This window comes from Phalacrocorax carbo, chromosome 6 (assembly GCF_963921805.1).
Source record: "Phalacrocorax carbo chromosome 6, bPhaCar2.1, whole genome shotgun sequence".
In the NCBI taxonomy this organism is placed as follows: Eukaryota; Metazoa; Chordata; class Aves; order Suliformes; family Phalacrocoracidae; genus Phalacrocorax; species Phalacrocorax carbo.
In genome coordinates, this window is record NC_087518.1 from 19,412,317 (window position 1) to 19,435,111 (window position 22,795).

General features: G+C 39.3%; 1 protein-coding gene across 7 annotated transcripts in view; it reads left to right on the forward strand.

Moving 5' to 3' along the window:
- Positions 1-22,566, forward strand: part of PRKCD (protein kinase C delta) — a 66,573-nt gene extending 44,007 nt beyond the window's left edge. For 2 of the 7 annotated variants that reach the window (XM_064454045.1, XM_064454046.1), the window contains 14 exons: positions 8,716-8,872; positions 9,547-9,578; positions 10,260-10,345; positions 10,714-10,843; positions 11,491-11,591; positions 12,753-12,849; positions 14,289-14,422; positions 15,099-15,272; positions 15,804-15,898; positions 17,052-17,114; positions 19,262-19,400; positions 20,217-20,405; positions 20,655-20,783; positions 22,019-22,566. In XM_064454045.1, coding sequence (XP_064310115.1) covers positions 8,716-8,872; positions 9,547-9,578; positions 10,260-10,345; positions 10,714-10,843; positions 11,491-11,591; positions 12,753-12,849; positions 14,289-14,422; positions 15,099-15,272; positions 15,804-15,898; positions 17,052-17,114; positions 19,262-19,400; positions 20,217-20,405; positions 20,655-20,783; positions 22,019-22,177 — 1,685 coding nt within the window. In that variant the 3' untranslated portion in view covers positions 22,178-22,566. Of the gene's footprint in view, positions 1-32; positions 159-2,760; positions 2,977-8,715; positions 8,873-9,546; positions 9,579-10,259; positions 10,346-10,713; positions 10,844-11,490; positions 11,592-12,752; positions 12,850-14,288; positions 14,423-15,098; positions 15,273-15,803; positions 15,899-17,051; positions 17,115-19,261; positions 19,401-20,216; positions 20,406-20,654; positions 20,784-22,018 lie in introns of those variants that run through there. The other 5 variants (XM_064454050.1, XM_064454051.1, XM_064454047.1 and 2 more) reach the window with 5 other exon arrangements.
- The last annotated feature ends 229 nt before the right edge of the window (positions 22,567-22,795 follow it).

The window sequence follows — 22,795 nt, forward strand, 5'->3', positions numbered from 1 at the left end:
TTGTTATCAGTCCCTTTTTAGGTGCAGAGAAGTTAAATCTTTTGTTCTAGCTTATGTGGGAAACTTTTTTGTGGATTGGGGAACTGCGTCTGAGTTCCCTGGGATTCCGATGTCATATTCGCTAATCACAGAAACTGACAGTAGCAATGAATGAATGGGTAAGTGTTAAAATGCAAATCTAGTCAATGTTCTGCTGTATCAGTTTAAAAAGTGAACAGCCTGTATATGTCAGAAATCTACATGCACTGTTTGGAGAACAAACTAGGAGGTAAGAGAAGATAGTTAATTACAAGAGGGGAAGCCCCTTGTACAGTAATACACAAACACCTGCCAAAATACTTGGTTTTATCTGTGGAATTCTTTCCTAAAGGAAATGATGTAACCCTCTCAGCTGGCTTAGCTAGTGGTTAAACTTTCCCATAGTAGAAGTCACAAAACCATTATTTCTTGGAAATTGAACAGGTTTGCCACATTAGTCTATTGGTCTTAAATGGTTTAACACTATGTTTTTGTAAATAAAAAGTGGAAAGAGTAAGCAGTGATGAGTTTTAAAGCATTCGTGGTTCTCCCCCCCCCCCAACCCCCGATATATCCAGGAAACATAGTTCTGCTCTCGTAGAACAAGTTAATTGTGAAGGCACCATACATTTTTTGTACCATATGTGCAATCTGTGTAACAGTTACTAGGAAAGCTGCTGAAGATAGAATCTGATACACAGCAGGTGACATTTCAGAGTTGACATTTTCTTTGCAGTGTTAAAAAACCGAGTCCATATGCTTATTATTTTGGTCTCCTTTATGAAAAGTTAACTCTTTAAAACAAAATTTTTAAAAATTGGGTGACTCTGAAGAGCCTGTAAGTAAGGGCATTTCTCTGAAGATCAAAAGCTCTCTTTGCGCACCAGTAATATTCTGGTTTGCATTCAAACTGTTGTGAGCCATTATATTAGAAAACCTTCATCTTGGTCTTTAGTCATGGCTTTCCTGTGCAAGGCAGTCTCATGGGGCAGTGGTATTATGAGAATCTATTTAATGAGTGTCGTAGTTTAGCCCCAGTCAGCAACCAAGCACCACGCAGCCGCTCGCTCACTCCCCCCTGGTGGGGCGGGGGAGAGAATCAGAAGAGTAAAAGTGAGGTAACTCATGGGTTGAGATGAAGACAGTTAATAGGTAAAGCAAAGGCTGCGCACGGAAGCAAAACAAGGAATTAATTCACTCCTTCCCATGGGCAGGCAGGTGTTCAGCCATCCCCAGGAAAGCAGGGCTCCATCACGTGTAACGGTTACTTGGGGAGACAAATGCCATCACTCCAACCGTTCCCCCCCTTCCTCCTTCTTCCCCAGCTTTATATGCTGAGCATGACATCATCTGATATGGAATAGCCCTTGGGTCAGTTGGGGCCAGCTGTCCTGGCTATGTCCCCTCTCAGCTTCTTTTGCACCTGGCAGAGCATGGGAAGCTGAAAAAGTCCTTGACTAGTGTAAACACTACTTAGCAACAGCCAAAACATCTCCACATTATCAACACTCTTTCCAGCAAAAATCCAAAACATAGCCCCATACTAGCTACTACGAAGAAATTTAACTCTGTCCCAGCTGAAACCAGGACAATGAGAAACAGAAATCCATTTGTCCAGGAAACTTAAAAGTTCCCAAAACCAACTTCAGTATTCTCAGTTGCTTATTTATTGAGACTGAAGCATGTTTCCTCTTTACCACATAGGCATGAGGAACAGTAGAGGTGGCATAAGTGAAAGCCTGCCTTAATTTGCTGTTAATTGGTAGTAGAGAGGTAATATACTTGTGTGCTGTAATTGTACTTAGTTATTGATCAAAGTAATTCAAAAATAGATACAATGTTCTTACAGTTCTTTTCATTGCCTTTATTAGGGATTGCAGATGGTAGTGTATGAAGCATAAATACCAAACAGATCATTAGGTCTTGCAATCGTACTTTAAATGGCAAGTTAAGATTCGCATCTTAATGCTCTTGCTAGACCTACTTGCAACAGCTTGCTATCTACCTTCTACTTTATAGATAATTACTTGCCGATACCTTTTTGGTAACCAAACCACAGAGGCAGTGGAAACTCCCTTTCAAGACATTTATACATCTATGTTTTGTGAAGGAAAGTAACTCAATCTGATATTTGCAGTGTTCACATCCAACATCAGTATGTTTTAATATACTAATCCCCCTCAAAGTTGTAGACTTCCATCACGTCATTATCTTGTATATTGCTAAATAGGTAAACTTTGCTTTTTTTTTTTTGCTCATCATTGCACTGCTGTAAATGTTTTCTCTAGTTAAATTAGCAGTTACTAGTATTAGAGCAGATAAGTTTGTTAGTGCATTACAACGATGTTTGAATTAACATCCGCTCTTCACATTGCTAAAACCCTTAGTTAATAGTTGAAAGCTCAGGGACAGTTCACATTCCTTCCCATGCACACACAATTTTGTTTTCTCTCTGATGTGCCTTTCCATAGAGAAATGTATGGTAGCTGTGTTTCTAAAATACTAAAAAGGGCTTGTTCTGAAACTGGCATTTCAGTTGTTCCCTAGTTTATTTGAAGGTACTGCTACCATTAGTACCTTTCGAGTTATAGGTGCTGCCTTTTGTTTGAAAATCTCCATGCACACGGTGTTGACCCCCATTTTCATTTCAGAATATTGTTTTCTTTCTGCCCCTTCTTCTCTCGTTGTAGTATTGAAACTAGGTTATAATTCTGTAAAGCAGCTTTAGTTTTAATAGGTGGGAGTTGCAATATGTTTAATGCTTTACTTGATCTTTGTTTATTCAAATGTAGTTAATGACCTTATTGAGTAAGGAAACCCAGGATCACAGAGGTGGCTTGCTGTACTGCTGAGTGTCTTGTGTGGTGTTAGCAGCTTTGGAGGCTTTGGAAGTATGTTTGTGCCTTGTTTTTGAATTCTGAATTGCTGTTTTGCTGGCTTGAGCTTCCTGGAGAAAGGGTTAGTGAATTTTTTCCTTAAAATGCAATTACATGTATCAGAAGGTGAGTAATTTACATGTGAACTGTTGATATCTCAAGTATCTGACTTCTGGGAGAGGAACATGAACGAGAGTGCAGCATATATTTTAAATATGTTTTTCTCTCTGTGTGTCGAGATGAGTGTTGGGGAAGCATGAGATTTTAGAATTTTTCCAAGGCATTTGTGAAAAAATAATAGGGTAAATAACATTTTTGCTATCACAGTCTGCATATTGCATGGGTCTAAATTAAGATTTGAAGCAAGTATCTCTGTGGATGAAGTGTGTTGGGGAAGGATTGTCACATGATTGTAAATAATGATGATGAGGGCTGAAAAGCCAGAGTTCTGGACCATATAACTGTAAATGGGGAAGTTAGTATGATTTAATCATTTAACTGAGAAAATACTATTTCTGTAAATTTGGCAGATGTGATAGTTATTCAGTGGCACCTAGCATCTGCTTTAATCTGCATCTAAAAGCACGATTGCATTAATTTAATAAAAACACTTTCTGGCTTATTTTCTTTAAGAAAATCAAACATTTGCACATGTAGTAATTTCACAAGCACAAAGCTGGCGGTGTGTTTCGTTGGTAAGGTAGCTAACGTGTAGAGCAGAGAAAATTTTATATATTTTGTATGTTAACAAGCAATTTGACTTAGACACTGTATTTTTAAAGGTTGGCTTTACTTGCCTTTGTAATTTAAAAAAGAAAAAAGATAAAACCGCTTTTCCAGTTTATACCCTGTTTTACCACAGTGAATGAGATACCTGATATCTGTGCAGAAGTGTTAACCAAAACACTTGCTGAAATTTAACAAAAACTTACTCCGTACAGCTGAGCACAGACAGTGTTAGCACAGCAGCAGTTCTGCAGATGGTATAAGCGCTACAAAGACTGTAGTGTGGACATGGGGTTTTTTTTCCTCCTGGATTGAAAGGCAGGGTTTGTTAAAACTCTGGTGTTTTGTTTTAGCACTTTTAGAAAAGACCATTGGCTTCATTAATGCCTATGAAAGACTAGTTCAGTAGAGACATGCTATAAAAGTAGCTGCAGAGCACTCCAATGCTCTGCTAAGTGTCAGTCAAAACAGTAGTAGGTGCTGGCGCAGCAGCTGAGGCAGGACTTCATTCATTTATTTAGAGGAGCAGGCAAGAAGTCTGTGTCCTGTGGGTGTCCCAGTCTCTGCACAGAACAGAACATAACATAGTTGTAGCTTCTCTTACAGTAGAAGTGCATACACTGTCACACGTAGTATACGTACCTTTTCATAAAGGTGTTACTAAGAGTTTGTAACATTGGTTTTGACCACTTATGCTGAAGTTTCTAGTATAACTGCTTGGGCCTGAGATAGGTAATTTGATAGTATGCGCCAGCTTTGAGAGCAAATGGCATTGCCTGATACAGTAGCAAATTATTGGTATTGCTACTTCCTTGTCAGCAGTGTAAAATCCACAAATACTGAGAATGGAGGAGATGGGGTTTGGGTTTTGGTGTTTTTTTGTTGGTTTTTTTAAGAGAAATACATAGCAATATTAATACTCTGCCTGTAAATGAAACATCATGATGATCATGAAAACCAAAATGATTTAATGTAGCAAGTTCATATCACAGAAATGTAGACTTCTGGGAAACTTGTATTTCTGTAAATGGTTTGTTGGGAGTGTTTTGGTTTTGTACCAACAATCTGTAAAGCAGTCCTCTCCAGGACCAAGCTAAAGAGCAGTTTTCCTCTGAGATATTTCATACCAGGAAGGTCTCCTTTTTGAGGAATAAGTTTTCCTTTTTAATGATTGCTCTGTGAGATTAATATTTTTCTTGACCTGAAGGCACACTTAACTGTCAAACCAAGCCAAGTGCAAGTCAGTAGAACAGCAGAAGGGGACAGTGAACAGAAATGTTAGTAGGTTTTGTAATTTATTATAAAGCTTCAGGCAAATATCAGTTTGAGCAGCCAGTTAACTCAGAAAATGTTTTGCCTGTCCCTGATTGAAGTGAAGTCCTGGTTCTCAGTTTCTGACAGTAGCACTGTTATCTTTCCTCTGTTCACAAACAGAACTGTGAAATGAGCAAGTTAAAATGAAAATTGAACTCTGAAGATGGTAAATATTTTTTCTTTAAAAAAAAAAAATCTAGTAGGGTTATTCTGGAGGTTGTTTTGTCCTTGAACTTTTGAGGTTCAATTGAGACAATTTGACATCTCACCTTGAAGTTTATTGCAGTTCAGCAGAGTCCTAGCTGTATTGTTTTAGCAAATGTTTTCCAGACTGTGGGTTGCATGTTAGTGGCTGTAAGAACCATTAAATAGAGTATACAATGCTATGTTTACAGCACTTCTGGAGAATGGCACTGCTAATTCACAGGTGTGCTTAATGGTTCCTTAATAATTATACCACACAGAGGAGTTCTGGGTGCTTGTGTCAGAGCAGCTGAAAGATTTGAAAAGGGACCTTGAAATACATGAACAATGTGTCAGTGATAAATATTAACCAGAGTTCTCAATAGAGGAAATAGATTATGTTTAATCGTCCGTGCTGGGTCCAAAATGATTAATTTCAGGTCCAGGCCGCAGAGGTCACCTGGATTCTAGTTGCTGATTCAGCTGTTCTATACATGACTGTTTCGGACCATGTGCTGGCCCAGGACAAACATTTCATTCTGTGGAAATCCTGGCTTGCTTGGAGGGGGAAGCAAAGGCTTTTTCTCTGTGGGTCTTCCTCCCCCCCCATCTCCACCCTGCATCCATATAGTTGTTGGGAAATTTACTTCCTTTCAATTCTTAATTCTCTCCACATCTTTGAAATAAAGCCTTTAGTCGAGTTCATGGTTGGCTGAACTTCTTAAAACTCTGGGGCAATACACATTAAAGGTAATTTACACATTAAAGATAACTTGTTAAACACACCCATAGTAAATTGAAATGAACTGTGCTCTCAGTTCAGAGCCTTCCTAACTTCAGGTGCAATTGACTTACAGCTGCTGTCCAAACCTCTCAGCTTCTTCTGAAGCATACAAAAATGTTTTCAGTTATTCTTTGATATATTGGTTGGTTTTGGCAAAGGTATTATTAATAAGGCAGCTGGTTGTGAAGACTGTGTTCTCACATGCAGATTTTAAAGTTTTGCTGTGCTCGAGGATTCTTGGCAGTTAAAGTGTGTTTAAGGAAAGTGGGAGTGGTTTCTTTTCCTTTGTACAAACTAAGTGATTAGTTTGTTAACTGCCCTCTCAAAAAATAGATGCCAGTCTAATATATTTCTGTTAAGTTCAACATCAGTGTCCCAGACAGGGAGGAAACACAATAGTTTCCAACATCCTGATGAAGTTTTGTCAGAGAATTTTGGACGTGGTATCAGCAATACTAAGTTGATAGAAGTATTTCCGCATGAGGAGAAGCTGTGTCCTGTTCACCTGGTGAATTATGTTAGTTCGTTACTAAAAACTTGGTTTGCTTGTGTTGCGGACTTTAGGGAGGCTTTTGTCCCTTAATCTTCTCCATCACAAGTTTTGTCCTCAGAACACATGCTGTAAAGCAGCATGTCTTTCTCTGCTTTGTTGCTCTTACTGATTAAATCACCCTTATGAAGACATCCTTTTCATGCAGCAAACAATATGCATTATTACTGACCCTCAACAACTTTGTTTCCCTTGCATGCACGTTTCAGTGTGTGGTTTCCCTGAAGCATTTGAGGAACAGAGGGTGAGGTCTCTGTATTTGCTCAGCAGGGTTAAACAAAGAGATAGTACTATTTGCAGACTTCAACAAGCTGAAGTGCAGCAGCTGATGGGAGTTTTGTTGTGCAAACTCAGTAGATGGTTTTGAACAGCAGAAATGAATCCTATTTCTGGAGGGGAAGAGGTAACTCAATGGCATATATAGTGCCAGGGTGTCATAGTGCATGTGTTGAGCTCTTTTCAGAGGGAGGCAGGGTGGGCTTTTCTCTGAACCAGATGGCCAGTTTCTCAGAAAAGTGCATTAGTACCTAGTGGCGAAACCCAGGGACCTTTTTTAACCTTTCTTTTCACTAATATGCTTAATCTTTCCTTAATCTCTGAGCTGATGTTGTCCTTTCTTTTCTAAGACAGTACATGCTGCTGCAGTCTGGCTGTGGCTGATAAATTAGTTCAGGACACTCGAAATGGTATCAAATGATAGACTGTATTCCAGGTTCAGTGGTCTGTTGGAATAGCAGTGGTGGCAGCCAGCTAGTATAATGACAAAAAAACAAGTGCAGCTAGCAACAAGAAAACCAGAGCTCCTGGGTAACTTTGTAGTAAGCTCAGGCATTGTGGTTAGTGTGACTTGGCAAAGGAAACAAATCTCTTTCTATCCGTATAAAAAGCAAAGCTCCCACTGATGTTGATAAAAGGCAGCAATGCAATGGAGCAAAAAAACCCCAATTGTATTGACAGTGGGAAAAACACTCTTCTGGCTTTTTCCTTACTCAGTTATTGTGGAAACTTCCACCCTGCAAACAACATTCTCCTGTTACCCTAAATTTTGCAGGACTTTCAACCTGTGAACCATGTCCATGTTTCTTCCAGGTTGGGACCCCCAAGCCACTGGCCAGAGGTGATGAGGTTAGCAGTTGATCGGCTCCCCGTGGCTGATTCAAGCCTTTATCTTTTCCTTCTGGATGGGATTGTCCCTCAACAGCTCTTCTCTATTGATGAGAAATGTGTCCTAGGGTTAAATGACCAGTTACCCAGTCTCTCTTGATATACCTTTATGAGGTTACCTCTATTTAAAAACTCCTATTACTTTCAAAATGTGTAAGTAAGGCTATATAGTGTCTAAGTTGTGGGTGAAAGATTCAGATACAAAATACTCATTCTTTTGTAAGAGAAACTTGGATGCTTCCTTGGAAGTCAGTGGAAAGAACTATAACCTGTAATGAAGGATTTGTATGAGCCAGTTGGACTCAGCGCTTAAGAAGTTTTTGGTTTTTTTTTTTCCTTGGCTAATACTATATGTAATTTCTATGTAATATAGTATTAGATGCTACAGTATGTACTATTATTACTATAGTATTATATAGTACTGTATACTGTGTCCCCAAGGGGACTGGGTGGGGAGAGGAATGAGGATGAGACATGTAGACAGATATAGCATCAATGTTACAAGGTAGTGTACTAGAAATGTCTAATTGAAAATCTCATTTGTCCTCACTGCTTAACGATCTTGGAGGCTGGAAGAAACCCATCTTGCAGTAGTATGGTCCGGTGGTGACTCAGGAGGCCTTTCAGCACTTCACCTGCATTTCTGCTCTAGTTCTGTTTAAGGAGGGCACACGGAGCAGCAGCATGTAAAGGCTTCTGCTGAAGGAGAAAACCCTCACTCTTCCAATGAAACATTTATTTCTCTTCCACATAAATCACATAACATATAGGACCTTATATTGTTTCAAGAAACAACTGTGGTTGTCGTTTCTCTAGTGAGACTGTACTCCATTCCTGCTTCTTCCTCTTAGCTTGTTTGCTAGAGGCTTCTTCTGAATGAGTAGGAGAGGGAAGCACTTGCAAACAAGGACACAGAGATACCTTAGGAAGTAGTGCATGCATGTGTTCCACCTTTGTACTGAAAGCCTACAGAATGCAGGTGCAAAATAAATAGAAACACAAGTCTGAAACAAAAACAAACTGAACTGTTTGGAGAAGCAAATATTAATCTTTGCCATACCTTGAAGTATTAAAAGTGTGTTGTCTTTTCTCCCCCTTAGACTGCAAACAGTCAATGAGGGAAGAGGAGGGGACAGTAACTATGAACAGGAGAGGAGCTATCAAGCAAGCCAAAATCCACTACATCAAAAATCATGAATTTATTGCTACCTTCTTTGGACAACCTACATTTTGCTCTGTCTGCAAAGACTTTGTATGGTAAGAAGGAAATACTAACCTTCCCCCTCCCCCAAGGGTCAAATCACTGCAAAATTCACTTCAGGTGTATTGAGGTAAAAATTACATGTAACTTCATATGTGTTGGGAAGTGGAAATTATATATTTACTAAGAGTATTGTTATACCTAAGAACTATAGTTGTCTTTCACATTAAAAAACAGAACTTCAACATTTTTGCCACTGAAATAATTAGCAAAAATTCCATCAGCATCAACTGAGATCTGGTCTGTGATCAACAGCAGCTCTTTCACAAGAGTGAGATGGGTGGGTTTGAGAAAATGGTGCTCAAACTTTGAGGTGTGAAGCGGCTGATAGCAAAGACCCATAGAGAGCAGGAAGCTGGATCCTTTTCATAGTAAGGCTGTTTTTGTAGTAAGTCAGATCAGGAGGACTTCCCATGTGATTGAAACCTTGTCTTTTCTGGGTTTTCCCCCTAATTTGCTTGTCTATCAAAACATACCACCTTATCTTCTAAACTTTGGTTTCCTAAGGTGGAGGATTCTGAGTAGTAGAATTTAGACCAGTTCATGAATTGGAACAAATATTCCCATAGACAAAGGATTCACATGGTAAAAATAACACCCCCATGACCACCACCTTTTATTCCAGCAAATGTATGTTTTTTATTTCCTTCTTTATCATTTGTTTCTTCAGGGGACTCAACAAACAGGGATACAAATGTAGGCGTAAGTTGATTTTACCTTCTTCTTGTACCACTTATCACATGAATCTGTCGATCTAATAGTTACTGTTGAAAAATCTTGTGTAAATATGCATGGCACAGTGCATTATCACCATAGGTAGTAGCAGATGTTAAACATCAGTTTTGCATAGTAACCTAAGGCTGTCAAATTATGATTCCTACATGAGTTTTTAGTATCAAGATTTTTAGACTTAGCTGTTCTTCTCATAAGTGTGTAATGCTGTTGAACAGTTGCGCTCATTTATGACAGCAGTTTTTGTGAAACCTTTTCTAAAATGAATTACAACTATTGAGGGGTTTTACAGCTGAGTTGAAAAGTACTTTTGACTTAGCATAAACATCTCTGCATTACTCTGAACAGTAGGGGAGATATCAAAGGGTAAAACTCAAAAGGGTAATATTGTCCTTCTGTTATCAGATGCTGGTGGCATTGTCTATGGAGGCAGATGTAGTTTAGAAATAGAGGTTATGAAAACGAGGGGGTATCGGCTTAAAAAATCAGCTTAAAAAAGATCATAATCTTGATAGAAAAGAAAGGGTTTGGTGTGTATAGTATGCTGGAAAGGACTGTGTTTTTTCACATTGTGCTATGAAATGTGAACACTTCATCCTGTGTATTTATTATCTGAAGGAATCCTTTTTTTTTCTTGTGCATGTCTTGAAGAATGCAATGCTGCTATTCATAAGAAATGTATTGATAAAATCATTGGGAGGTGTACTGGTACTGCAGCCAACAGCAGGGACACAATGGTAAGAGTGGGGACAATGTAGTTAGAGTGTAATTATGTAATTAAACACTCCTGAATTAACAAAACCTTGTATAGAAATGGCCGAGTCCGTTTGGGAGGTGCTTGGCTGTACAACCCAAGGTACTGTTTTCCCTTGAAGACTGTACACAACATGCAGTGAATGAAACTTTAAATCAAAAAAAGTAGTTAAAAGCCCTGCAAGGGGGTGGGTAGTATTTGATGGGCAGATTCTTCCTCTGCTAGATGAGGGATGTTAAGGCTGAGGTAGTCAAGATAAAATTGTTGTAGTTTTTGTAATATCCAAGCTGTTTTCTCTAAGACGCTGATCCTGTTTCGGGTAAAGTGCCTCACCCCTTTCCCTGTCCTCAGTTCCAGAAGGAACGTTTCAACATTGACATGCCTCATCGCTTCAAAGTTTACAACTACATGAGCCCTACCTTCTGTGACCACTGTGGCAGCCTGCTCTGGGGCCTGGTCAAACAAGGACTCAAATGTGAAGGTACAGAGGAGGAGGGAGGGCAGCCGGGAACCCTCCGTGCTTTTCCAGTGTACTCTCTCACCCTCCGCCCCTCCCCCCCACTAGAGATTAACTACTGCTATGCACTGTGTGTTTGTATACGTGTGTTATATAGAATGGGATTAATCTCATCTATGTGTGGTTGAAAGGCTTTGCTGCTAGAGATAGGCAAATAGGCATTTAACTCATGTGACAGCTCAGCCAAGGTGAGCTTCTAATGCAGTCAGAAAACATGCTGCAGAGGTGTGATTTGAGTATAATCAAAATTACTACTTTGGGAATAGGTGAAACTTGGTGCATCTGACTCAAGGGAGTGCTTAAAAGAGTATTGAAAGTGTTTACTGTAAATACCATTTTTATAATTCTCCCACAAAAAGGCAAGATGATCTTTATTGTAACAGATTTTGAGAAAAAAGTAATGATGATTGGAGGTTTCTTCCCTTTGAACAATTTTTGTAGCTTTCATTGAGTTAAAGATTAAAACTGCAATTTTATTAATAATGATAGATCCATGTCCAATCTGGCCTTGTAACAAGGTTTCTGAGCTGCACAGAGAAACAGCCCTTTTTGTTGTGATGTCAGACAGTATTTTCCTGATGCTTGTGTAACCGTCCGTACGTTTCTTTTAGAATGTGGGATGAATGTGCATCATAAATGTCAGAAGAAGGTGGCAAACTTATGTGGAATAAACCAGAAGTTGCTAGCTGAAGCTTTAAATCAAGTTAGCCAGGTATGCTTTATTGACATTCATCAGGTAATTAGTTGTTTTCAGAGCATTTTGGGGTTTTTACTTCATTTTTTTTCTGTATCATTTTTATGGAGAACTGTGTTTGCAACAGAGGAAATGAAAACAGCTTTCTCTTTTTAATTTGACCCTTAAAGAGAGTAACAAAGATGTCAATAGCCTAAAGTTGAATCTGGGGAGGGCAGAATCCCACCTAACAAATAATTTTTTAAAAAGTGTGTGGCTTCCTGAAATCTGACTTTGTTCTCCTGTGGTGCCAAGGTTATAATCTCCCTTTCTGTTTAATTGTTTAAGCTGTGGTAGCATAATGCTGAAGTACTTTTTGCCATGCTTCAACCTTAGAATTCCACTTGAATGCTAAAATTAAATAAAAAGGAGAAATATACCAGATACTCTCAATGTTTATTAATCTGATGTATACACACAGCAGAATTAACACTGGCCCCATAATTTACATTGTTCATCTCCTGCTGCAACGTGGCTGTCTCTTTTGGTTGACATCTGACTTGTAAATAAAGATTCAGACATAAACTCTGAAATAAAACAGGAAAATATATCACAAAAGCCAACAGTATTTCCTCTGAGCTGCATGTTCCTAAGCTTTCACAGGATATTTACTCTGAAAACAGTGAGAGCTGTTGTGCCAGCTCTTTCACGACAGAGAAAAGCTCAATCTTTTCGTTACTTACATTTGATCTCAGGGATCTTCCATACATAAAACTTGTTTAACTGTATTAAAGATGGATGTCACACAAAGATATGACTTCAGCATGTCCAGTATGACAGTGATTCCTATCTCCTGGTTCAAATGAACATATATCCAAGGAGACATTTTCCTACAGTTTAAGTTCTTCCCACTGTGGACTCAAACCATTATACCTTTAATAATTTTGCAACAAACAATAAAACATAGACTGTTCAGGAATGTCAATGATTTATTTTCTTGCAGTGAAGGAAGTAAAGCAATTGGCTGATCTGTGGCTAAACAGTCTATGAACCAGACTTCTTGAGAAAAGATATGTACTAGGAGTTAATAATTTAAAAGGACAGTTTATACTGTCATCATGTTATATTTAACAGCCATTGTTACAAGTATTTCTAAAGTAATGGTGCAAATATAATTTCAAATGGTCCCTTCCTCCTCAGAAATCTACACGAAGGTCCGACTCTGGATCTGTAGAAAGTGTTGGTATTTATCAAGATTTTGATAAGAAACCTAGAGCTCTAGGAGGAGATACAACAGGTGAGAAAAGCTACATTGTTTTAATTTAGCCATTTTCCTACCAGACTACACAAACAATTCAAGTAGTTATTCATTCTTGCTTTATGATACACAACTTTTCTTAATAAGCACTGTTAAAAAAATATACACATATATTTCTTTTTTCCTTCTCCCAGCCACACAAAATGCTCACATAAGTTTTGTCCAATACCTGTATTTTTAAGTCCATGAGCATACCCAACTTTCTGCAAAATGCTTGCTTTACTCACTGCAGCACAGTTCCCCATGATGGAACTGGAGGATGCTTCGCTAACCAGACACGCGTGTACACCACGCTTTCCTCCTTCCTGTAACTGAAATGTCATGCACATTGTCAGTTATCTTGATTTTGTTCACAAACAGTTAGAAACCAATGACAAGTGCTATCTATTTTAGGGTCTAAGTAGCCAAAATACTACTTGAGATGGAATGGCTGAAATAATTTAATTCAAATTAAATCATTAAAATAATTAAGTAGTACCTGGAGTCCTATCTCTACAGGTTCAGAATAAGAGTTTGTTTGCTGGGGTTTAACTATTACTAAAGACTTCCACCATTGTATAAGCCTTATTTTCCTAACTGCTAACCTATGATAATTTATGCAAAAATAAATGCAACTGTAGAAGTAACTGTTTACCAGAAGGAAATCATCAGGCTCAGTAAGAGATAATGGGTGGGTTTGGAGTGGTACAGAATTTTACATATTCATCCATAAATTGAACTAATTCTGTTGAAATGCCCAGTAAGACAATAATTTTGATATTACTTGTTCTGGTTTGCCAGAACAGAGTGGAGGGGGGAGAAAAACCCTCTTGCAAAGGTGGTTTGGTTTAATACTAAGTCTGGGTGCAGCCAGTGTGATTCCTCCCCGGGTTATCGCAGATGCTGGGCAGCTTATGGTTATCATCAGTGTGATCTATGCAGCGGGGGTCAAAGAAAGGACAGTTATCAATTTTAGGATATAATCAGGATTAACCAATATGATCGTGCTGCTTAGCCAGCATTGGGCATAAATCAGATCTTTTTATGGCCTCTCTGCTTAGGCTGAGGGACTAGCCTGTTCTGTTAACAGAAGAAAAATAATTTGTCCTTGTAAAGTATGTTTTTCTCCAAATCCTGCTCTGTATCTTAGTCAGAGGGGAAAGTTAGGGCCTTTGATTTTTGTAACGCCTGTCTAAGTATTGCTTAAAACCCAGCATTGGAACCAATCGGAGATTCAATTCAAATCTAACGCTACCAATTATGCTCATATAATTTAAATTCTGTTATCAACTACAGGAGTTAACCCTTATGTTCAGATTCACCAGTATTCCAACAGCAGATGCACTGAAATAGCACATCAGTACTTAATTCTTAGTGGGGGATCAAAGTCATGCAGTATTTCTGAATATATTGAACTATAACCTCCCTGTTTCAATTAGCAGATAACAGCGAGTACGATAAACTCTGGGAGGGAAGCACAGCCAAGACAGCATCACGAATTGCAAGCAGGAGAAAATTCAACATAGACAGCTTTGTCTTCCATAAAGTTCTAGGGAAAGGAAGTTTTGGAAAGGTATGTAACAAACTTACAGAGCTTAAGGTGACTTCCTTGCTTGATCTCTGCAACGTGATGGGCTATTACCATTAACCAGAAAGGCCTTACTGTTAAAGCTGCTTGGGTAAATAGTCTTTTATCAGAATTGAATGTAGCCATCTTTGTCAAAGACACTAGAAATTCATCGCCTCAATCATGTCTAAACGCAAAAATTATTCATTATGTACAATGGTTTTTCAATTATTTAGTATTGAGGCAGAGAAAGTGCCTGTTATGCATGCACCACAGTGCAAAAGGATGTTTGATGTTCATATACTCTGTATAGAAACAGCCTCGTAATGCTCCAGTGCGGTGGCAGGGGGAGGTGCGGGAGAGCAGGATGACCTCCACAGATTCTGTCCACTGTTGTCTCTGAAACTACAGCTCTAATGAAGGAACAGGCTTTACCTGTACAAGTCATTGACAGAAAAACTGCCCTGGAAGTTGCTGTGCCTGTGTTACATGGTCCTTGAGCCCCATCTTCTCATATCTATTCCCAGCAAATTCACCTTCCCAAATCTCACTCATCATGCCCATTTAAATGCTTTTTAATTGTCATTGCAGCTACTACAAACACCTCTGACTTTCCCTTACTGATACCATCAGCAAGAGTCTTTCCTACATGTGCTGTAATCTCATCTTTTATTTTTTGTAGGTTCTGCTTGCTGAGCTGAAAGGGAAGAATGAATTCTTTGCTATCAAAGCTCTGAAAAAAGATGTGGTGCTAATTGATGATGATGTGGAATGTACCATGGTGGAAAAGCGGGTCCTTGCACTTGCATGGGAAAATCCATTTCTCACACATCTTTACTGCACGTTTCAGACAAAGGTAAGAAAAAGCCCAATGGTGACAGCAACACACTGGACTTAGCCTTTTAATGGATGCTGTTGCCAGCAGTAAAGTGAAAGTAACTTAGTGATATAAGAATTAGAGTTCCTTTTGTTGTGCTGTGTGCAGTAGTTCACAGGCCTTGTGGAAAGTAAATATGACCCCCACATATGTTGATGAGAACAGAATGAGATCAGAAGAACATCTATGCAATCTGGAATAAGAGGAAGTTTAATTTAAATCCTTGATCTTACTGAGGGTAAAGCTAAGGGGAAAAAAAGATGATTGTCACAGGTAGAAGTCAGTAAGTCTATTTAAATATATATTTTTATTAAGTCTAGAAATCCACAGAATACAAGATCAGCTATTTAGCTTTACAGTACGAGGCCAGGCTACTCAAATCTGTAGGAGCCTTAGGGATGCATGAAACGGTGAAATACTTCGGAAGAGGAGGAAACTGGCTGCTTGCCACTACTTCATATGCGGTTGCAATCGCATCAGTAATTTTTCCATTCTCTGGTTATTTGCAAGCAGGATCATCTGTTCTTTGTTATGGAGTTCCTGAACGGGGGAGACCTGATGTTCCACATACAAGACAAGGGGCGTTTTGATCTCTACAGAGCAACGTAAGTCCACAACCCTTCAGTCCCCACCTCTGTGAATGATTTTAGTCTCTGTGGTTTTACTGCTTCTAGTCCTGCACCACTTACCTGCAGTCTTTCACTCAAGTTCTGGTGGCAGATGATTGAAAATGTATTTCTAGACACTGGTTTGATACAATGAAGCAGCTCGCTTAATGATGTGTCGAGTTAGGTTTTCTTAAATTCTGTAGCACTGTGATGTTTTACTTTAAAGGATGCTTGTACCTAGTGATGTTAGATAAACTGCAATATGAGCCAGCACTGAAAAGCAAAAGGTACAGCTTCAGTGTCCTTTAGGACAGTACTTTGATGGAAAAATTGGAAAACAGCATGGGTAGAAAAAACCCAACTTACACCATTTACTAGTATTGCTAAGTTGAGGTGATAGTACCCTTATGGATCAGGGCAAGCTCTATTCCCACTCTCCCCAGCAAAGCCTCTCCAACTTACCTGCATTTCTGCAAATGTCTGTGCCTCTGGCAGCCTCTCATGGCATCTTCTGTACCTATTTCTGAAGTTTTTCAGTCAACATTCATTCTACCCATACAGAAGTAGAAATAGTTTTGTATTTGTTTCATTAAAACAAACGAAAAAACCACCCTAAAATATTTCCAGGGGGAGATAAACACATTCTTTTAGCATTTTCCGTCATATTTTCTGGATTATCACCTCCTTTTTGAGGAGGATGCCCCTGAAGCAATGCTACTTTTCAGTCTATCTGCTGCAGCTGGGCAGGTGCAGGAGATAGGTGAGGTCCATTTTGAACTTAGCCATTAGTGCCCAGTCCCTCCTAAAGCAATCCTGTGAATACTGAGCTCCCAGCAGCTGTCCTTCAAAAGGCATGTGCACCTCTCTCTGCAAATACGTACTATTTATTGTATGTTCCCTAATGGAAGCGGAATGAAGCATTAAGGCAAGTTGCTGTCCCCTGTACTGCTTGGCATTAGATAACACAGATGGGTGGTGAAGGGATTAACTTGGAGCACAGCATCCTGCTACATAAACACAGGTACATTAGTATTTAAGGGAGTGTACAATACTTCTCACTCCATGAAGAGACACTTATGGCAGCTGTTTTGGCCAGCTGCATTGGCTATGTTTTAACTGAGCAAGACAGAAGATGTTTTGGTCTTTTCAGGTTTTATGGAGCTGAAATTTTATGTGGGCTACAGTTTCTTCACAGCAAAGGCATTATTTATAGGTGAGTACCAACTAGCTCCAGTGTGGGACCTGTCAATTGTCTTAGCACTTCATGCATCTTTGAGTTAATGATTGATGTAACAATTGATTGATGTCTGTCAGAGATCTGGTATTATTCCAAGGACATTAACATGCCTGAGAAGAATCTATATCTGTGAGTCTTTTCCTTGGCAACCAGAACGACAGAATGTTATTTATGTTGCACAAAAGCGGTTTTGTTTCAGTTATTTTTAAACACTGCCTTCAAATCATGAGTCTATTTAGTTTGGAGGCAAGGGAGAAGGTCCTTGAGGCTGTCAGTTCCTACCGGCCTTGTGAAAACCACTGAGGTGTGAGAGTTGTCTGCTTTTGCCTTCTGCTGAAACCACAATATTGATGCTTCTGCCTCACCAAGTTGAAACACTGGGGCCCAGCTCCTGATTAGCTGCTTCTTACTGTAAATACCCATGCTACAAGAGATCAGAAGTTTATTTTAATTTAGTTTTCTCTCAGTTTGCTTTCTCCAGCCTTTTCACCCCACCCCCAGCTTCAAAGCACCATTTGGTAACTACTTGCTGAGGTAGCTCTTACCTCTGTAACAAACCGGTACAAAGAATAATGGCTATGTACTTGAGAGCGAGTTGCATGGGGCCCTGGGTGAGCATGCCCCAAAACAGCTGGTATCATCCATCTCCCTTTATAGAAAGGGCAAGCATCTGTTGGAGCATCCATTCTTTAAAGCAATTGTCTCAAGTTAGAGACTAGTAAAAAAGTGTTTGTAGAGAGAATGACCATTACAGGAACCCTCCTTGGTGAAGAAAGATGATTCTTGCAAGCCTATCTGCCTCTCAGAGAAGACAGCCATAACCCCAGAAGGTACTTAATGTACCCGACTGTATACCCACTGCCTCCTGCAGGTTTTTATACAGCAAAGGGTCAGTCTCCAGGATATGTTCTTATCAGCATGACATCCTTCCATCCCAGATTTTCTAGAGCATTTTTAGGCTTGCTGTTAGACTTTCCAATGTTAAATTAGAAGGTTCCTGGAGGGAGGTTTCACAGTATGAAATATTTTCACAGAAATGGTACCATTTTCCAACAAGACACCAGCAAACCCAAAGGTACTTTTTTTTAACCTTGTCTCACAGAGGATGCTTACCAATATAATCACAGAATGTGACTGAAACAGTTTTAGGTAGGTGTTGCATGTAAGTGCACATCCATACAGAAGACGGTAGGGCACTGTACTTACCTAGCTACGAGTTCTACGTTACAGTGGGTTTTCCCCATTTACTCAGGTGAACAGCAGCTGATGTCTAAATGTGGAATGATTTATGGTGCATTGCATTAGATCAGGGACCCTTGATTAGAGCTGCACTCACCATCTGAGCAGTTTAAGTAGCTGATACTGGGAACTTAAGTTACCAAGGAGAAAAGACTGCCCTGTTTTCATGTAAAATTGTCTGCTCTGTTCAAGTCTTTCTTGGTAAGCAGAAGGACTGTTCAATTTCTCTTCAGCCTCCCCTCCTTGGTATGTGCTTTTGCAGCCAGATGGACAAAAAAATGCATCACAGTCAAAGGGAGGGAATGTAGCTTTTGGAAACTGCTGTTAAAAAGCTCTCACTTGATTGAATAGTGTTATTCTGAAAAAAGACATGAACAGGACACTTCACAGACCATGGCCACAACACATCAACCCCCTTGTGCTGTAACTAGGAACAAGTCACAGGTAGTATTAAGAATTGGGCAGGCTTCAAACACTCATGCTCCTGCCAAGTACTCCAAGAATCCAACAAATCCTTCTTTTGAGCTACAGAGCTAGTGTAGCACTGTGTCAGCTGGCGGTCATTAACTCACGCCTCCTTCTAGAAGCACCGGGTGTGCTTTTGGATCTGAAAGCAAATGTTGAGGATTATAAGGTCACACACTATATATACACGTCAGCCTTTTATACTCTGACTAGAGATAATTCTTCCCTTCTCCCTACCGCCTTCAAAGCACAAAAATCTATTTTGTATATATCGTGTTGATGGACAATTATTTTCTTGAAAAGCCTTTTTCTGTGATATAGGGTAGGTGTTTATTAGTGAAGAAACATCATGCATCTGAATATAAAAATGATTCACTTGTCCTTAAAGCGTAACTTGTTTTTTTGAACACTTTTTGCAGAGACCTAAAACTGGACAATGTGATGCTTGATAAAGAAGGCCACATCAAAATAGCTGATTTTGGAATGTGCAAAGAAAATGTTGTTGGCGAGAACAAGGCAAGCACTTTCTGCGGGACCCCAGACTACATCGCTCCTGAGGTCAGTATGTCACTGCCACGTACTGCTGGGATGGATTTAATACACCAGTGTTAGAAAGGCTGTTTTGATTAATCATCCCTTTGTAGACTAGTAGGTCATAAATGTGTCTAATTAGTACAGAAGAATAGACATTAAATCTGAGGTTGCTGTAGAAGGTGCTCAAGCCTTGTAAATATTCTATAGCTGCAAGTTTAAAAACCCATGTTTTTGAAATGTTAAGGCATTCACTTTTCGAACAGCTAGTTTTCCCTTATGCCTTTACAGCCAGCATACACGCGGGGCTCCTGCAAAATGAATCTATGTGCAATGCAGATGAACAGACTTGTACCCATGCAAACAACCACAATTCAAGCAAAAGCAGCTTCTGAGGAGAATCTCACTAAATTCCCTGTGTTCGTAGTTGTTTCTTAACCTGATCTGTAAAATAGTCCAAATAAGGTAGTTAGCTGTCGAGGCTATAAATTATGTCTAAGTCTGTTAAGAGTAGATTACTACCAACTTGCTTCTCCCTTCATCTTGTAAAGAAACCAGAGAAGATGTTTTCCAAGTATATGGTTATTTAAAGGAGAACATTTCTGAATGAGAGCAGAGACCTGTCCCCTGAGCTGTCCACGTTCCCACGAGCAGCACCCAAGGGTAAAACTACAGATGTGCATCAGTGTCGTCAATTTGACAAATAGCTGCTCTCCCCCTCCACCCCCTAAATATCATAGTTATTAAAAATTCTTTCTTAAAATCCCTCTTCTGTTTTTTGGTATGTATTGCTGCCTTTTACTAATTACTTGTATCTCTTCCTCTGAACTTCTGTGGAACAAGATCCTGCAAGGCTTGCGGTACACATTCTCTGTGGACTGGTGGTCATTTGGGGTTCTGCTGTATGAGATGCTTATTGGGCAATCCCCTTTCCACGGGGATGATGAAGATGAATTGTTTGAGTCAATCCGAGTGGACACCCCTCACTACCCTCGCTGGATTACCAAGGAATCAAAAGATATATTAGAAAAGGTAGGACTGATGACCACCGAGTGGGTCACAGCACTGTATTTGTTCAGGGAGGGACAAGTCCAGGTTTTTAAAGGAGCTGTTTATCAGCAAGCAAATTATCTTTACAAATGGAAAGCCAGGTCAGATTAATTATCAACACTCGTTTACTGTAAGCAACTTTTGTTCATGTAGCAGCATACCCATTATTCTTCCAGTGCCACCTACCTTTTGAGCAGATGTAAGGCTTCACTGGGTTATCTTTTCTTGCAGCTGTTTGAAAGGGATCCAACAAGACGTCTTGGGGTCACTGGGAATATCAGAGACCATCCTTTCTTCAAAACCATCAACTGGACAGCGCTAGAGAAGCGGGACGTAGACCCTCCTTTCCGGCCAAAAGTGGTATGTGGGTTGGTTATTGTTCTGCAGCAGTATTGCAGATGTCAGCCAAGGGGTTAAGGGGTGCTTTCTCCCACTTGCTCAGACTACCCTATTGCAAGTTTCTCCTCATATTTATAAAATGAGATAGTTTTGTATCTCAAACCCCATTGTTCTTGGATGGTGCAGTTATAAAAAGCACTATATTCCTCTGTCTGCCCTGAAATCTTCCTATTAAGATTGTCTTCCTATATTCTTTCAAGGAGATTCTTTAGTAATACCATCTTCTGGATATCAGAATGATTAGTTGAGTTTCCCTTCTCCTCAGTTTAGAAACATTGACAGTTTCTGGTGATTTTTTTTTCTCTTCTGAAAAGGACCAATAATTTGTGGCTACTCAGCTAGTAACTGCCTGCAGGCATTCTGTACAAGCATTAAATATGTGCTGTTTCAAACCCACCCAAGAGTCTCCAAGTGGGCAAAAGGATGCATTCTCTCTACTACTGAACTTAGAACTGTTTCTAATGTACATGCCTAATGTGACCTGAAAAAACATCTAAAGAACAGACCATGTGTTACTCATGGTCTGTATTACCAGGGGATGCTGATGCTGCTCACCTGGTTAGAAATCCAAACCGCTTTTCCTCCACCCTGTACTGGTACAGATAAAATGATCTGGAAATAATGCAGCTTCTTTGAAATGTACTTATGTACTCAATGGAGGAGACCTGTCCCGTTGAGAATGGAAGGCTTCACATAGCGTGTTCCCATAGAAATGAGAACTCTGGAAACATAATGATCCTACAGCCATTAACCTTTGAAGGTTTGGAGTGTGAAACATGGTCTTTAGTAATGCGAATTTTTATGAAACATGCACAAATATTTTATCCAGACACAAAGCAGCTGCAATCGGGTATAATTTTTTTTTTCTCTGAAATGCTTTCAGGAATTAAAAAATTTTGGTTAGTGGCAAGAAATGTTGGGCTTATATTTAAGTGCTGCATTGCTTTTGTCAGTAATCTTTGGGTAAGTCTATGAAACATTATCACAACTCCAGGTGGTTCTTCTCCAGAGTGATCTGGTGTTATCTGAGTTCAACTAACAATAAGCGATTGCCCAGTCAGCATCTTAAGAGTTTTGTTAAAATAGGCAAAAAGATTTTTCTCTAAAGGGGGTGAGGAGGGAGGGAGCTTAATCTCCTTACCTTTTTTTATTTAAGCAATTTGTCTCAAGCTGTCTTCCCTCTCTGTTTAACACAGAAGTCAGCAAGCGACTACAACAACTTCGACAGAGAATTTCTGAGTGAGAAGCCAAAATTGTCTTACAGTGACAAAAACCTGATCGAGTCCATGGATCAGTCTGCATTTGATGGATTTTCTTTTATTAACCCTAAATTTGAACAGATCTTAGACAAATAAGTCTCTGCACAGAGCTGGACTTTAAAGCAGGATTAAATGTTATAAATGGAAAACTCCCAAGCACTAGGTGTTCCAATGATGTTGTCCATACTTCAGAAAAATACACAGTAGTGTGATTAACTATGTCCAACTGCTGCTTTGTCGGCAGTGTTCTTTTATGCATGATTGGGTTTAAGGTATGTGAATCGTGCATTATTTTCTCTATTTGGGAAAATGTAAATTCTGTTTGGTACTTGAATGTAGTATGTTTTTTATATATATATATATATATGCTGTATATTTTGCTCGAGAGAAGACACTGGGGAACAGAAGATGTCTTTTTAAACTGTGTTTGAGCCCTTGGTTCTTTTATTTGTCTTCAATTAAAAGAAAGTTACATTAAACTTTCATTCACAGCTTTATGATTTTTTTCTAGAATATACAGTTAAACTCCAGTAAAAAAATTTGTAAGCTCTGATCACTTAGAGTAACACAAATATTTTAGGAGAACTAACGAAAAGCAGAGATTCATAGTGTCACACTAACTGTGGTGGGAAACAGCTCAGTGCCACTCTTACTTTTTTTTATAAATCCTGCCTTTCACTGGGAGGAGTCAGTGCTGAGCAGTCAGGCTGCAGT